The sequence below is a fragment of the Heterodontus francisci genome, chromosome 4, assembly GCF_036365525.1.
Source record: "Heterodontus francisci isolate sHetFra1 chromosome 4, sHetFra1.hap1, whole genome shotgun sequence".
Taxonomy (NCBI): Eukaryota; Metazoa; Chordata; class Chondrichthyes; order Heterodontiformes; family Heterodontidae; genus Heterodontus; species Heterodontus francisci.
The window spans coordinates 117,267,885-117,282,944 of NC_090374.1; the positions used below are offsets into that span (position 1 = coordinate 117,267,885).

At 39.2% G+C, this 15,060-nt stretch overlaps 1 protein-coding gene across 2 annotated transcripts in view; it reads right to left on the bottom strand.

Annotated features, from left to right (window-relative positions):
* Positions 1-405: 405 nt before the first annotated feature.
* Positions 406-15,060, bottom strand: part of gkap1 (G kinase anchoring protein 1) — a 56,303-nt gene continuing 41,648 nt past the window's right edge. For both annotated transcript variants that reach the window (XM_068030024.1, XM_068030023.1), the window contains exons 5-11: positions 12,445-12,467; positions 11,785-11,928; positions 7,484-7,585; positions 7,333-7,396; positions 4,327-4,397; positions 3,037-3,114; positions 406-1,407 (exon numbers count right to left, since the gene is read on the bottom strand). In XM_068030024.1, coding sequence (XP_067886125.1) covers positions 1,366-1,407; positions 3,037-3,114; positions 4,327-4,397; positions 7,333-7,396; positions 7,484-7,585; positions 11,785-11,928; positions 12,445-12,467 — 524 coding nt within the window. In that variant the 3' untranslated portion in view covers positions 406-1,365. The remainder of the gene's footprint in view (positions 1,408-3,036; positions 3,115-4,326; positions 4,398-7,332; positions 7,397-7,483; positions 7,586-11,784; positions 11,929-12,444; positions 12,468-15,060) is intronic.

Here is a 15,060-nt window from a genome sequence, read left to right on the forward strand (position 1 = left end):
AAAAGCATTATGGGTGTACCTACATACAAACTGCAGTAGTTGAAGAAGGTGGCACCTTCTCAAGGGCAATAAATGCTGGCCTTGCCTGTGACATCCAAATCCCAAGAACGAATTAAAAAAAGGCCACAATCTACTCTAGAGCTGAAGATTGCATCTGATGATTGGGAGCACCAGGTGAAACAAATTTTGTTGCTCTGCCTCGACACTACTGGACAAGTTTGGGTTTGAGTCAGTTAATAAAGAACTAAGCTATCTCTATGAAAAGACAAACACAGACAGAGCTGTAAAACCCTATCTGATCAAGCAGCAGTATCGGTGTCAGCTGATTGAAAATGCTCGAAAACAAAGTGTGCGTGTGCATATACATGCACATGCATACGTGTGCACAAAATATACCAAGATTGGTTGAATTAAACTTTACTGTAATTTATTGGCAAGTATTAAAAGTTTGGCATTTTAACGTGTTTCAATGCAGATCACCAAAATGGAACTATTTTGTATTTCAAAAATAAAGCCTAGGTTACTCACAAATGCCCTTTTTTGGTACATGCTCATAAGCAAGGTGAGGATTGCTGGGAAACTGAATATTTTTCCACTTAACTCCAAGGTCAAATACAGAAAGGACCACATGAGAAGTAGAATCTTTGCTACATTATTTTGAAAATATTGCTCAACCTCCCTCTTCACTGGATGAGCATAGCTTTCCATTCCTTTTACACTGTGGAGTCTTGAATGGAAATTCCACTGCAACTACACAAACCACTTTTGCTGGAGATTATTTCTTCCCCTCCCACCTGACCTTCCCCCGCAACCTTCCTTGTTCTTGTCTAGGCTGGCTCTCATAAGGTTTAAAAAAAAGTGCCACAACTCACTTTGTAACCTCATACCACCTTGCACATTTTTAGTTTCAATCTATTTTGTCAAATTGTACACTCAACAGCTACATACAGTCCATACAAGATGGTGTAAATAGTTTTCTCACATCAATTGGCAGGGAATCCTGTCTAATGCAGTTATTAATCACAAATCAAAATTAACTTGTGAAAAAAAAGAAAATTCTTTAGATGTTACTTTAAATTGTTGTAGCACTAAAGGAGAAGTTAAGCTTTGAAATGTTATTCACCAAAACATCATTCAGTCATCAGTACCAGGACAGATCCATCAAAAGAAAGTGCAACAAAGTAAGATTTCCCTCCCATCCCCTTGGTTGAGGTGAGAAGAGCTTGCACAAAAGTTTTAAACAACTGCAAAACAAATTAATTGCAAAATCCAACAATTATGCAAGAACTAGAAATTTCTGCAATGACACCCTGAAGGAAGGTTTTTTTTTGCCCTGGGCTTCACAGTATGTAAATGCTGCGATCTTCAGTGATCGGATTCAGACATTTTCTTCCCTTTCTTGCTTCCCTACGGATTCCAAAAGAGAAAGTCAATTATTCTTAACATTTTCGATGGAACATTTGAACAGTTTTGAAGAAATTCTAACATGAAAGTTCTTTTTTTTTTAAAAAGCAGCAGCAAGATTCTCCCACTCTATATCATCCAATGAAAGTTAAAGTACCATCTGGTGTTCTTAGCTGATGAACTAAAACTATAATTTGCATTTCAGCTCTTTTGTGGAACAGATCCTAGTCATCTACTGCTGATGCGCATCAGACAGGTGGTGGGGGAGGAGAAAATTGGAGATTTGTTCAATGTCATTCGAACATATGAACATACGAATTAGGAGCAGAAGACAACCATTCAGCCCCTCGAGCCTGCTCTGCCATTCAATACGATCATAAAAATTGGATAGGCTGGGGTTGTTCTCCTTGGAACAGAGAAGGCTGAGGGAAGATTTGTTTGAAATGTACAAAATTGTGAGGGGCCTGGATAGAGTGGAGGCGAAGGCCTATTTACCTTAGCAGAGAGGTCAGTGACTAGGGGGCATAGATTTAAAGCGATTGGTAGAAAGATTAGAGGGTAGATGAGGAAAAATGTTTTCACCCACAGGGTGATGGGGGTCTGGAACTCATTGCACGAAAGGGTAGTTGAGGCAGAAATCCTCAACTCATTTAAAAAGGTGTCTGGATATGCACCTAAAGTGCCATAACCTGCAGGGCTACGGACCAAATGCTGGAAGGTGGGTTTAGGCTGGGTGGCTCGTTTTTTGGCCGCGCAGACACAATGGGCCAAGTGGTCTCTTTCTGTGCCGTAAATTTTCTATGGTTCTATGAGTAGCATCTGCACATTAAAAGAGCGAGAACTCCTTCAATTTATGAATGTCCTGGTGTTTCCAATTGTACCAATGGGACATTTTATGCACTACCAATTATACCTTGGGAATTATGCAAGGTGCTGTCTTTGAGATTACAGGTGCTGTTCGGAACAGAAGTATGTGTACCAAACAGTGTCTGTGGACTGAGTAGCAACTACGCTGTACCCTGTTTTGGCCTGTACTCAGCAGTACTCACAGAAGAGCATTCCTGAAGCTCATCATTCAGAATGTAGCAAGAGATCAGTAACCACCTCCCTGTAGAGGCTCAGCCTTTGCACGAGGCTCTGGGGAATAACTAATACAGCAGTCATGGAGGCTTCTACTATGTATTCACTCGGTCTTCTGTGATGATATAGGATAGCCTATTTGCAGCTGTAAAGCTCATCGGCATGTTTACTTTTTCCAGAGACTGAATTCAGATGAGAAGCACAAGATAATTTATTGCATCCAATAGAATAAGAACTAGCATTAGGAGGTATTAACAGTGTCAAATAAGGGCTTTTTAAGCAGTGGGCGATAAAGTAATACCAGTACATTAGTCATAATAAATTCTGTGCTTAAGAGTAGAAAAGGTTAGTGTTACAAACTCAGATAATGGTATTGCAGCAAAAAACTTGGGAAAAGCTTTTAATATCAACTTCCGAGGGCACTGTCAATAGATAAACTTCATTTATCAATTGAATCTAAGACTGCTATACTTATTTTACAATATGATTCAAATGGTCAATAGTTACTATCTGTAATGTTTAAAAGGCAGATCAGTTTGGTAAGCATTTTACCTGAAATTTTGTTAACTCTGCCTGTAGTAGCTTGACTTTTGATTTTTCTTGTTCCAGAGCAGCATGCAGACCAGTAACCTAGGCAAAGAGAATAAAACCTTGAATAGCAAACATTCAACAGCCATAGCCTTATTCATATGTAAGTCACACAGCTCATCCACTGGGACATCTGGACAATCAGCACTTTGACTGCTGAGGCAAACATTGTTGATTTGCATTATCTAACTTATTTCCTCTTCTCTTCCTGCTCCAAAATTTAGTAATGGTTTTCTTTACTCGTTTTATTGCCAATTTTCACCCTCAACTCAATAAGCATTACATAATCCTCAATGAACATGGGGTTTTCTATTTCAGGAGTTCTCAACCTTTTTGCTTCTGAGGCCGCCCACCCCCAACTGTTATAAAAAATTTCACAGACCCCTGTTACACAGGTATTTTCACCATATAAAAATTAGCCACAGAAATAAACATATTTATTATTTTTGTTTTACTTATTTAATGTGAAACTTGTTGCTGATGCTGAGCAACAATTCTGTCAAGACGTGGAGGTGTCTTCATCAAGCACAGGTTATTTCATGCCCAATGTTCATCCTGGCTCGCTTATGCTTGTTAGCAGACGATCACTGGAGCTGATAGAATAAAAAGACCAATGGCTGTACCAGCTCTCACCTCTCTTGTCCATGACTAAGAAGCCAAGTGGAATGAGCCAGCTGAGATTGGGTGCTGTCTCCTTGACAACATGGCACTAGACTGATAGCCATGAACTTCTGAGGCCAAGTGGCATTTCCAGTTCCTCACATCCTGTGTAGGACCAATGACTAAAGTGATACTGCGCTGGCATCGATCCATGACTTGGGGCTGGAAGGTAACATTCTGCCCTGGATACTGTAACCTTCAGGGATCGGCATTAAATTTACTTGAAATTTTCTGTGCTGTGGAGACAGGGAGCCACTAGTGACCCCTTAAAATCTTCAAGTGGACCCCTGTTGAGAACCCCTGATTTATTTGACTTAAGAGGATTTGTTGCTGATTTTTCACTACTTACAGTAGGAGGCCAGAGGCCAAATGTAGTTTCCTGGATGACATCAGCTAGCTCATTCCTTACTTGAATCAAGTTCCCCACTCCAACACACGGTTTCAATCTCAACTAAATGAGACCAAGTGGCACTGTGGAGCAGTATGCAGTTAACTCAGGCTACTCTTGTATATTTCCTCGTGTTAGGCAGATCACTTGCATGTATTAAACCTCAGTTAACAACAGAAGGCAATGTTTGTAATTACTGCACTTACCTGTAAAGTTAGTTCATTCTTGATACTTAAAAGTTCATCAACTTGCAAAAGTATGTCAGCTTTATCTTTCACTGAAATATAAAGTAAAATACATATACTACAATGCAGCAATATCAAAAAACCCAGACACCAAGAATTGAAGTTTAGGAAGCACTCCAACACATTGTCCTAATTCTCATGGATATTACATGAAACATATGCGACAGGAATAAATTGAACCCAAGTCATCCCTTAGGAAATTGACATGATCAGATCATGTATCACTACATCAGATCAGTAAAATGGGCAGTGGATCTGATCACATCGGTTTCCCAATGGATAACTTCAAGTTAAAAATTACTGCCTATATGTTAACATGATGTATGAGTATTCGTACACCCCAAATAATGAGTCTGTCTCACAGGATAATGAAGATCATATCAAGCACTTCACATGTAATTTAAGCCACAAACATATTTTAAGATGAGCATGAGAATTTAACAGAAGCAACGGCAAGAGGAAAAAAAATCCACATAAATACTCCACAAAAGCCTCCTTTGGAATGAATCCCATACTGGTCAGCCCACTACAAGAGGTCAGAGAAAAGGAAAAGAAACAGCTGAAGAAGGAAGGCACAAAGCAAGATATTGACAGCACACAAAACAAAATCAATAGAATGAGGGGAAAAATAGAAAATAAAAGGGAAAAGTTAGGGGGAAAAAAAGGAGGGGTGGGGGAGAAAGAACATTTTATGGAAAGACAAATCTATTGACTTGGTCTACTTGAAATCAGTATTAAGTAACATTCCTCTAATTATATAATAGTCTCAGATCTGATAATCCTCATTGCCATTAAACTGTATTGCACAGGCAATTCCTAAGCTCTAACCAACTCTGCCATAAGCTTTGCTTTTGTACTACATAAACAAATTTATAAAAATAAGGACAAAATGGATTACTTTAAAATGGGGGCTGAACGATGTCTACATGCCCTGGTCTAATTACCCCCACCCTCTAATCCTGCTTCACCTGAAGCCTGCACTCGATTTTGTCCAATGCCTTGGGAGAACAACTCGCGTATAGTAACTTGTCAAATAAGAATAGTGGTGACCTTTCAGCATAAGGAAAAAATAATAAAAGTTAAACAGGTGAATATAGAAAGGAGACTGGCGAACAAAGGTGATGGTGCCTCGTTAAGTGATCCAGACCAGGCCCTGACCAAAATATTAAACAAACTCCTTGGTGATTGATTGAAGTTTATCTGTTATGATTGTAAAGAATGCCATTTGACATACATATTTACATTATTTGCCTTTGACACACAGAATATATTTAACTGTTCATCTTTCAAGTTATAAATTCATTTCAAACTTACTTAATGAATTGAAAACAAGCTGATGGCTCAATGATGGGTCTATTGGTCTATACTCAATACTAATAAGCTCAAATTGTGATCAGACACAAAGTATGTTGAGGACCCCAATTAACGCAAGAACCAATAATGTATCCCTACCCGACTTGAAAAAATACACATAAAAGAAAAAAACTCATTGTTGACCAGCAAACAAAAATGTTAATTCTCAACTTGAAATAACTAATACTGTATTGGTTATTGTTAATTATTCTTCCAATACATCAATTCATAACTAAAATAACTCAAAGTGGTTATTGCATTGCTCAAATAAAGCTGACTCATTGTTTGTACTGGAGAATGGAGAATAGTCAAGTTAAAGTGAAGGATAAAACCATGGTTAGAGTTCTTAAATTCCCCAGCCATCCTCAGATTTCATCATTAATCTCCAATCTGGATTCTTCTACTTTTTGGCTTTTTAATCATTTCCCAGACAGCGTGTGTTTAGCTGGTTGGTTGATGGTGTGGGGGGGGGGGGGGGGGGGGTGCTGGGGGGCAGGGAGAAAGAAAGGATAGCGGAGCCATGGGGATAAAAAGTACTCAGCTTTGCAGTAATCTTCAAGTGGTTATGATGGGTCAGATTCTGCTGTTAAAAAAAAAGTAAAGGGATAATTTATCTGCAAATAGCACTGCACTTCATGCGAGGGGCAGATGCACAGTTAATGGCAAAGTTGCTGTCCAAGTTGCACTGCTCTGACAGTAATTTTGTGAAAATGTCATCTAGCTATCTGCCACACTACTGCAATGCATTGAATGGTGTGAAGTTGCTGTATTTATGTAGTGGATACAAACTGAAAGTTCAGTCCTGTTATCCATTTCAATTCTAAGTATCTGTTTAAAGACATGATAAGTTTTAATTACTCTAATAACCTCACTGGCATTGAAAATTAACTATTACAAGTGTGGAGTCTCATTCCTTCAGGTATTAATGTTATTTGAAAATTTTTATTTTGTAATTATTTTAAATTTTTCCTTTCTCTTTTTTTCTTAATCCAATCTTTCTTTCCCTCTATTTATTTCTCTTTCTGCACCTGATTTGACATTGAATTCACCCACTCTAATTCAACTCCTTCTCAATGTTTCCTGTTTATTTCACAATCCTTCAATCTGACTGGTTAAGGGGACACACCGTTGGTCACCCTGTTCATTCAGTCCCAAATGCCTGGTTTCCCTTGCTGTGTCGTTATCAACTCGCACTTTCAGCAACTTCCCAAACAAAATCTTAATGTGCAAGGGTAAATCTAATTAACAGATGCCCTGGTACAGCAAAATCTGGTCCGATATAATAAACTGAAGTGATTCAGAATCAGCACTGAATGTTTTAAAAAGGAAAACAACCTGCATCCCACCAATCATTGGGGGTACTAGAATACAAACACACAATGCCAAATGGCTGTGGATTCTAGGACAACTGGAGATTTTAAAACAAAGATGGTTAGATTTTTCTTCGGTACGGGTGCCAATGGATATGGAGCAAGACGGGTAAAATGAAGTCGAGGTACAGATCAGCCATGACCTGAATGAATGGCAAAGCAGGCTTGAATGGCCTACTCCTGTTCCTGGTATGATAAATATGCAAAGTTGTCAAATATTAATGTATATAAAAAAAGTACTTACTTTCACCTTCTTGTAGCATCTTCAAAAGCTGAGCATTTCTAGCCTTTACTTCTTTATATTTTGCCTATTTAAAGAGGGAAGCTGGAAAATATCAGTAAAAAGCCAATAAGATTTTTGTTCACAAAAACAATAGGATAATTTAAAGACTTACTTCCCATTGCATAACAGTTTGTTTCAACTGAAGAATTTTCATATCTTTCTTTTCCAGTTTATCTTTTAAGTGTTCGGTTCTTGCATTATTGGAAATAGTTTCCTGTTAAGAAAAGCAGAAAAAGGAAAATCAGTACTTGTCTTGATTACAATGAATCAAAAAGGCTTCCTTATTCCATATTAACATTCAGCTCTTCATCAATAATCCACAGAGTTATACAGCACAGAAACAGGCCCTTCGGCCCATCCAATGTAAATTTAAGAAATTATGCCATGGGATACTGACATGCCAATGTTATTTTTTCTCTGCAATTCATCCATTTTAATGGAGATGAAATAAATGGATTAACAACTCCAGTAAAAAAAAAGTATTTTCGGATGAAATTGTTAATCACTCAGTCCAGATGTAATTTCGGGGCCAAAGTCTTCTTAGACATTAGTAATTACTAATATGATACATTAATTGACTGCATCATTTGGTGAATGTACATTCTGCACACAAGCTCATTTTTTAAAAAAATGCTGCCCAGTCTGAATCAGTAATAATGTATAATGTTTGCAAGCTTTATATAAAAAAAAGACTTCCAAGGCAACTGGATTAAATGGGCCACTATCCACTGGTTAATTCAATCATTTGTTTGCAAGAAAGTAACTTGAATTATCCATTTGGTCGAATTAGATAATTTTAACGAAGCGTCACAGTGCAGCACTACAGGAATTTCAAGAGTGCCATAAAACATCAAAGCAACTGTGAAAGGGAGTGATTGAAATTTGAGCACTGTACAAGTTGGACAGTGCAAAATTCAGTCATTTCACAATTGTAGTTTGCCAACAGCACGTTCATCTACAAATAATTTAAAGCACACAGGAGTTCTGTCAGGACATCTGGCATAGCTGTCAGTCATTTCTGCAGCAATTGTACATTATTGGCACCATGGCAGGAGCTGGTTTCTCTACCACCATCTGCTCACTGTATTTAGTCGCTCAGGCCTCTGCCTTCCTCTCATTGTCAGCAGCATCCTCCTGCATTACATAAACAATTCCCAAGGTGGTCTCTAAGACGTCCTGACCTAATCCAACAGTGGGTTCAATCTCATGTTTGTTGGCGGTCATATTGAAATGATTACTTTTCATCTGTGGTCACTATGGAGAAAGACAATGTAGGTGTAGAGATCAGGGAGGGGGCTTGTGATATACTTAAACATATTAGCATTGAAAGGGAGGAAATATTAGCTGTTTTAGCGGGCTTAAAAGTGGATAAATCCCCAGGCCCAGATGACATGTATCCCAGACTGTTATGTGAGGCAAGGGAGGAGATAACAGGGGCTCTGACACAAATTTTCAAATCCTCTCTGGCCACAGGAGAGGTGCCAGATTGGAGGACAGTAAATGTGGTACCATTATTCAAGAAGGGCAGCAAGGACAAACCAGGTAATTACAGGCTGTTGAGTCTAACATCAGTGGTAGGGAAACTATTGGAAAAAATTCTGAGGGACAGGATTAATCTCCACTTGGAGAGGCAGGGATAGTCAGCATGGCTTTGTCAGGGGGAGATCGTGTCTAACTAACTTGATTGAATTTTTCAAGGCGGTGACTAGATGTGTAGATGAGAGTAAAGCAGCTGATGTAGTTTACATGGACTTCAGTAAGGCTTTTGATAAGGTCCCGCATGGGAGATTGGTCAAGAAGAACCCATGGGATCCAGGGCAATTTGGCAAATTGGATCCAAAATTGGCTTAGTGGCAGGAGGCAGAGGGTGATAGTCGAGGGTTGTTTTTGTGAATGGAAGCCTGTGACAAGTGGTGTACTGCAGGTATCGGTGCTGGGACCCTTGCTGTTTGTAGTGCACATTAATGATTTAGATGTGAATATAGGAGGTATGATCAGTAAGTTCGCAGAATACACAAAAATTGGTGGTGTCGTAAATAGTGAGGAGGGAACCTTAGATTACAGGACAATATAGATGGGCTGGTAAGATGGGCAGAGCAGTGGCAAATGGAATTTAATCCTGAGAAGTGTGAGGTGATGCATTTTGGGAGGACTAACAAGGCAAGGGAATATACAATGGATGGTAGGACCCTAGGAAGTACAGAGGGTCAGAGGGACCTTGGTGTACTTGTCCATAGATCACTGAAGGCAGCAGTACAGATAAATAAGGTGGTTAGGAAGGCATATGGAATACTTGCCTTTATTAGCCGAGGCATAGAATATAAGAGCAGGGAGGTTATGATGGAGCTGTATAAAAAGCTAGTTAGGCCACAGCTGGAGTACTGTGTACAGTTCTGGGTACATTATAGGAAGGATGTGATTGCACTGGAGAGAGTGCAGAAGAGATTCACCAGGATGTTGCCTGGGCTGGAGCATTTCAGCTATGAAGACAGACTGGAAAGGCTAGGGTTGTTTTCCTTAGAGCAGAGAAGGCTGAGGGGGGACCTGATTGAGGTGTACAAAATTACGATAGGTTAGATAGGAAGAAACTTTTTCCCTTAACGGAGGGGTCAATAACCAGGTGGCATAGATTTAAGGTAAGGAACAGGAGGTTTAGAGTGGATTTGAGGAAAGATTTTTTCACCCAGAGGGTGGTTGGAATCTGGAACGCACTGCCTGAAGGGGTGGTAGAGGCAGGAACCCTCATAACATTTAAGCAGTATTTAGATGAGCACTTGAAACGCCACAGAATACAAGACTACGGGCCAAGTGCTGGAAAATGGGATTAGAATAGTTAGGTTCTTGATAGCCGGCACAGACACAATGGGCCGAAGGGCCTGTTTCTGTGCTGCATAACTCTATGACTCTATATCAGAGAGCCCATGCATTCAAAAAGATGCACTACTTCAGATTCAGTTGTCAGTGTGGAATCCTCAATGGTGCACGATGCAGTTTCTTCTTCTGCTGGTGGGATGAATTTACAGTGCTGAATGCAGTTCGCATGGTATTCTCCTTCAGGTACAGACACTTCATGTGAACCCACCATCAATTTAGCTTAGGTCTTCAGGCCACAGCGCAAAAAGAACACCAGTCACCCAGAGCACTGTTTGTGTGCTCTTCCACCCCACACAATTTTGTTGATGCTCCGCCTGTAGCCTACAGAAATAACACTACAAAAGCAGTGTGTTCTTAGAATTCCCAATGACAAGCAACTTTCTTCTTACTACCCCCCACCCCGCTACATCCCGTTGAGTAGATTGTATACTGGTCACGAAGTAGTATCTAATATTTTGAAACAGAATTTGTCCATAATGATACCCTTTTAAAATAAATCAAACCTTTATAAAAACAGAACTAACCAAGTGTTTTCCTGCTGTAAAAAAAATACACTGGTAGATCCGTCATGATGCAGCTTATTCTGCCTGGGACCTGGGCTGTAGTCTTTGTTGTTCAACGTAGTCAACATAGAAGCTTGAGATGAATACTCACCCCCTACTGCTGGCCCTCACTAATCCCTGCCACGACTACCTCAAGCACTCGCCACATGCTGCCATCTCTCACTGGCTCAAATCCTCCCCCACCGCTATGACCCCAAAGCACTCACCACATGCCGCTGTCCCTCACTGACACCCCGCCCGCCACTGCTACCCCAAGCCCTCATCACATGCTGCTGCTACTTGCGTTTCACTTGGATTGTATAACCAATAATTGTCATGGCTGTTTTCCATTTTTGGTCTTGCATTCAGATTATTTTTGGAAAGCAAACAGGGGCCCTACAAACTCAAAATCTATTTACAAAGATAAAGTTTAAACACCGAGTCCTGATAGCATCATTGGATGATCTACTTATTAGGACAGTGCTAGAGAGCTGATTTATCAACTGGTATAATTAAAGTAAAGATGGTTCATCTTTAGCAGTGTATGTTAATTCAATCCCTCATACCTATGGACTCTAATTTCTCCATGAAGTCATCATCACTCACTCAAAACAGGTATTCTCATTTCTCTTCAATTGGTTTATTTGTGAAAAATCTGATTGATATTTATCTAAGAGTTTATAGGAGTTTTGAGAACATCCAATAAAAATCAGTGTCAGAAGTATATGAAACAAGTAAAAGGAAGATGCACAACTTTTTATCTGACTTGGATTTGGAAATTTACAAGCACTTGTCAATGTGCAAATTTCCCTGAACAAACTGCAATTAAACTCTACCTGACCTCAGCACCTATTTAAAACTTCCCACATAAATTACCTAATCAGTAGCCTTCAAAGATGTGGTTAGCAACTAAATATCCTAACTGTGATTCAACTCCCAGAAGACCTATAGAAAAACAGCTACTACATTAAAAAAAAACGTTTCAGCAAATACATACTTGACTCTCTTGTGTGGTGATATCCTGTCCATTTGAACTTGATAATTGTTTTCTCCTCTCCATCAGCAATATTTTACTAGCATCTTCTTCCAGTTTATTAAAGAAGCTATCTTCTTCTGCTGTTGTGTGCAAGGATTTTGGCTCCTGGAGATGCAATGCAAGAATATAGCAGTCAGACCAAGGCTAGCATCAAAAGCATGTCGAAGAAATGTTCACTCTTAATTAAATAGTTATAAAATAACATTTCATTTCATGTCAATTTTCAATATCTTGGATACTTCATAGAATTGTACAACCCATCATCTCTGTGCTGAATCTTTGAAAGAGCTATCCAATTAGTCCTACTGCCTTGCCCTTTCCCCATAGCCCTTCAAATCTTTCCTTTTCAAGTATATATCCAATTCCTTTTTGAAAGTTACTATTGAATCTGCTTCCACCACCTTGCAGTGCATTCCAGTTCATAACGCACTGCATATAAAAAGGCTCCTTGTCTCCCTTTGCCAATTATCTTAAACTTTATCACTTTATTAAAATATATTTTAAAATTACATTTCAAATTCCAGGCAATATTTTCATTACATTATAAAAATCAAATCAATTTATAAAAGAAACTGAACATCTCAGTGTTGATTATGACATAAACACAGCTAAGTTGCATACCTCAGACTTTTTGTTTGTCTGATCTAAAGAGATAGAAAATGAAAAGTTAATACAGTGTATGAAAAAATGGCAAGAAATTTCACGCACCAATTTGTGGCTAGTAAAACAGAGAGGATGGTTCCAACTATATATCAGCATGTTCCAAAATCCCACACTACAGTTTTCCAATACTGACTTTTTGCAGAGTTCAGATTTGAAAATGCTGCATCTTCAAACATCTGGTAGGATTTGTTTTAATAAGTAAAACTAAAAAAAAAGTAGAAATTGCCTCTTGATTCAAAATGAGTTTCAGGGTTGCCTAAAACTTATAATAAGAGCAATATTAACTGGCAGTTAGTGTCTGGATCACTGCATGAGGCATTACATGGAAGTAACATGCTCTATCCATCATGATAATACTGCATTTCAGGAGAGGAAAATTTTCAAAAAGGTGGAGGATTATAGTCATATGTGGGACATTTTTGACGTAATTAGCACCATTCCTTCTGTTAGTTGATTACAGACCAATACACTGTACAGGAAGAATTGCATAGTATTTGCAGCACAGAAACAGGCCATTCAGCCCCAAGAGGTCCATGCTGTTATTCACACTTTATACAAGCCTCTTCCCACCACTCCTCATCGTTTAGGGTATTCCTCTATTCCTTTCTCCCTCATGTGTTTATCTAGCTTTCTCTTAAACGCATCTATAAAGAGGCCCAAGTATCCCCTCACACCATCACCTGCACTGTGTGCTGTCCCATAGAAAACAACTAGAGGCAGTAAAATTAAAAGGAATTGAACCTAGCAAACATACCACTGTGCTTGAAATGGGTGTAACAGCTGCCAGATTTTAAGCAAGGACAATTGTGTATATATTGATTAAAATCAGAAAATCGCAATAGCAGAACCAAAATGTGTTTGTAGCTGAATCAGGAGTGGCAATTAAATATTCCAAGGATGCATAGGACAGAAGTAAAGGGAGGAAGACATTAATTAGAAATGATATCATAGCCCTACAGCATAAAGATATACTATGGCGAAGTAATCCAAACAGAAAGCCTTTACATAGGGCTGAGTACTTGTGAGAATGATTCACATTACTACAAGTATATTATATACCAGAGGTTTCCAAATTGGGATGGAGCGGGGTGGTGGGGGGTGGGGGGGTGAAGAACTGGGAAGCACAACAAGGTTATCAAAAAGATGCGAGGAGGATGCCAGCTATTACTCACGAACAGGTAATGCTTGCAATATGCATTTTCTGTATTGGTGGCAAGTAGCATTCCCCTCAACTCTTAAGGCTGATTCCCAACTCTGCTCCCTCCAAAACTCAGGAATCCCCTGCAAATAATTCCAGCTTACAGGTCTTTAAATATTCCTCAGTTTAAACAGGTTTCTTTCAGTTAAAAAAAAGTGTTTACCTGTTGGTCTGTAGCTCTATACAGCATAAATTATTTTTGTAAGTCTTCATGAGTCCTAGTGTCCCCACTGAGAGAAATAAATAAATAGCAGCAAATAAAAGTCCACTCCCCCAACTGTTTCAAAAATCTTTAAAACGTTCATTGCCGAGTTCCGCAGCTCTCTGGAGCGTTCTATTTTTTAGTCCCTGCACTGAAATCCTCATGAGACCTGTGTCCCTGTGATGTTATAGGGAATAGATAAATAGCCCTTGTTTAAAAACTTGTTATGGCTTTGCATCTTTTTGTCAATTTTATTTTGCCCTATTTGGAATCAGTGTTGCTGCCTGCTTGGTGATGTCTTAAATTAAGAAATAAATTAATAATTGAATTAACTGATGTTTGCAAAAGAAAATCAACTTATATTTCACTTCCTCCAAAGCAAACCAATAATTCACAACTCCCTTGTTCCACCCCCAAACACCTTGACCGCAGACCTATTCCAGTTCCCTCTGTAGAGGATCATTCATCCTGCACCTGACTTGCATCCCCAACTCGAAGAGTGGGGAGACTGGCAGTTTTCCCTTCGGTGAAGTTGCTTACACTATAGCCAGGAAGTTCCTCAAATCTGCTCATATTTCTCAGTTGTTACTTCCAGAAGTGCACTGGAAACCTGGTTTACACACGTAATGGAGTTGCCGCCACACTTCCAGCAAAGTAATTGCAGCGAAGCGTGAACGTATCGGAGGAATTTCCTAGTCAGTGAGTTCTAAAGATCCAATCGAATTTTATATTAAAACTCAAAAGGTTACCAGTGAGATCTACAGCAACAATTGGGCAAAAATACTGTTTTTTTTAGAAAGAGGGGGACGTACAGTCGGACACAAAACTCAAAAGGGAGTTCAGTAAACTGATGTTAGGGAACCTCTGTTATAGGCTATCAGACTTTGCATAATGAGGTGACTTAAAGCATGGGACCATTTGTAAAACACTGCTAGAATATAAAAGGAAAAGAAGCATTACAGAAAAGACAACTGGATAGGAAAAGCAAGTTATAGAAAGGCTCACTGGAAATGAAGAGGTTTACTTAAATCAAGAGGGGTCCACCAATTTCCCTGTGGAAGACGATATAAGCTGAACAGGGCACAAAGCTGCTTTCATTGGCTCCTCATAAACTCCTCTTTCTCACCTTAATCCTGCAAATTTATAACCCCAAAGCAATACTCATCTTCATCAC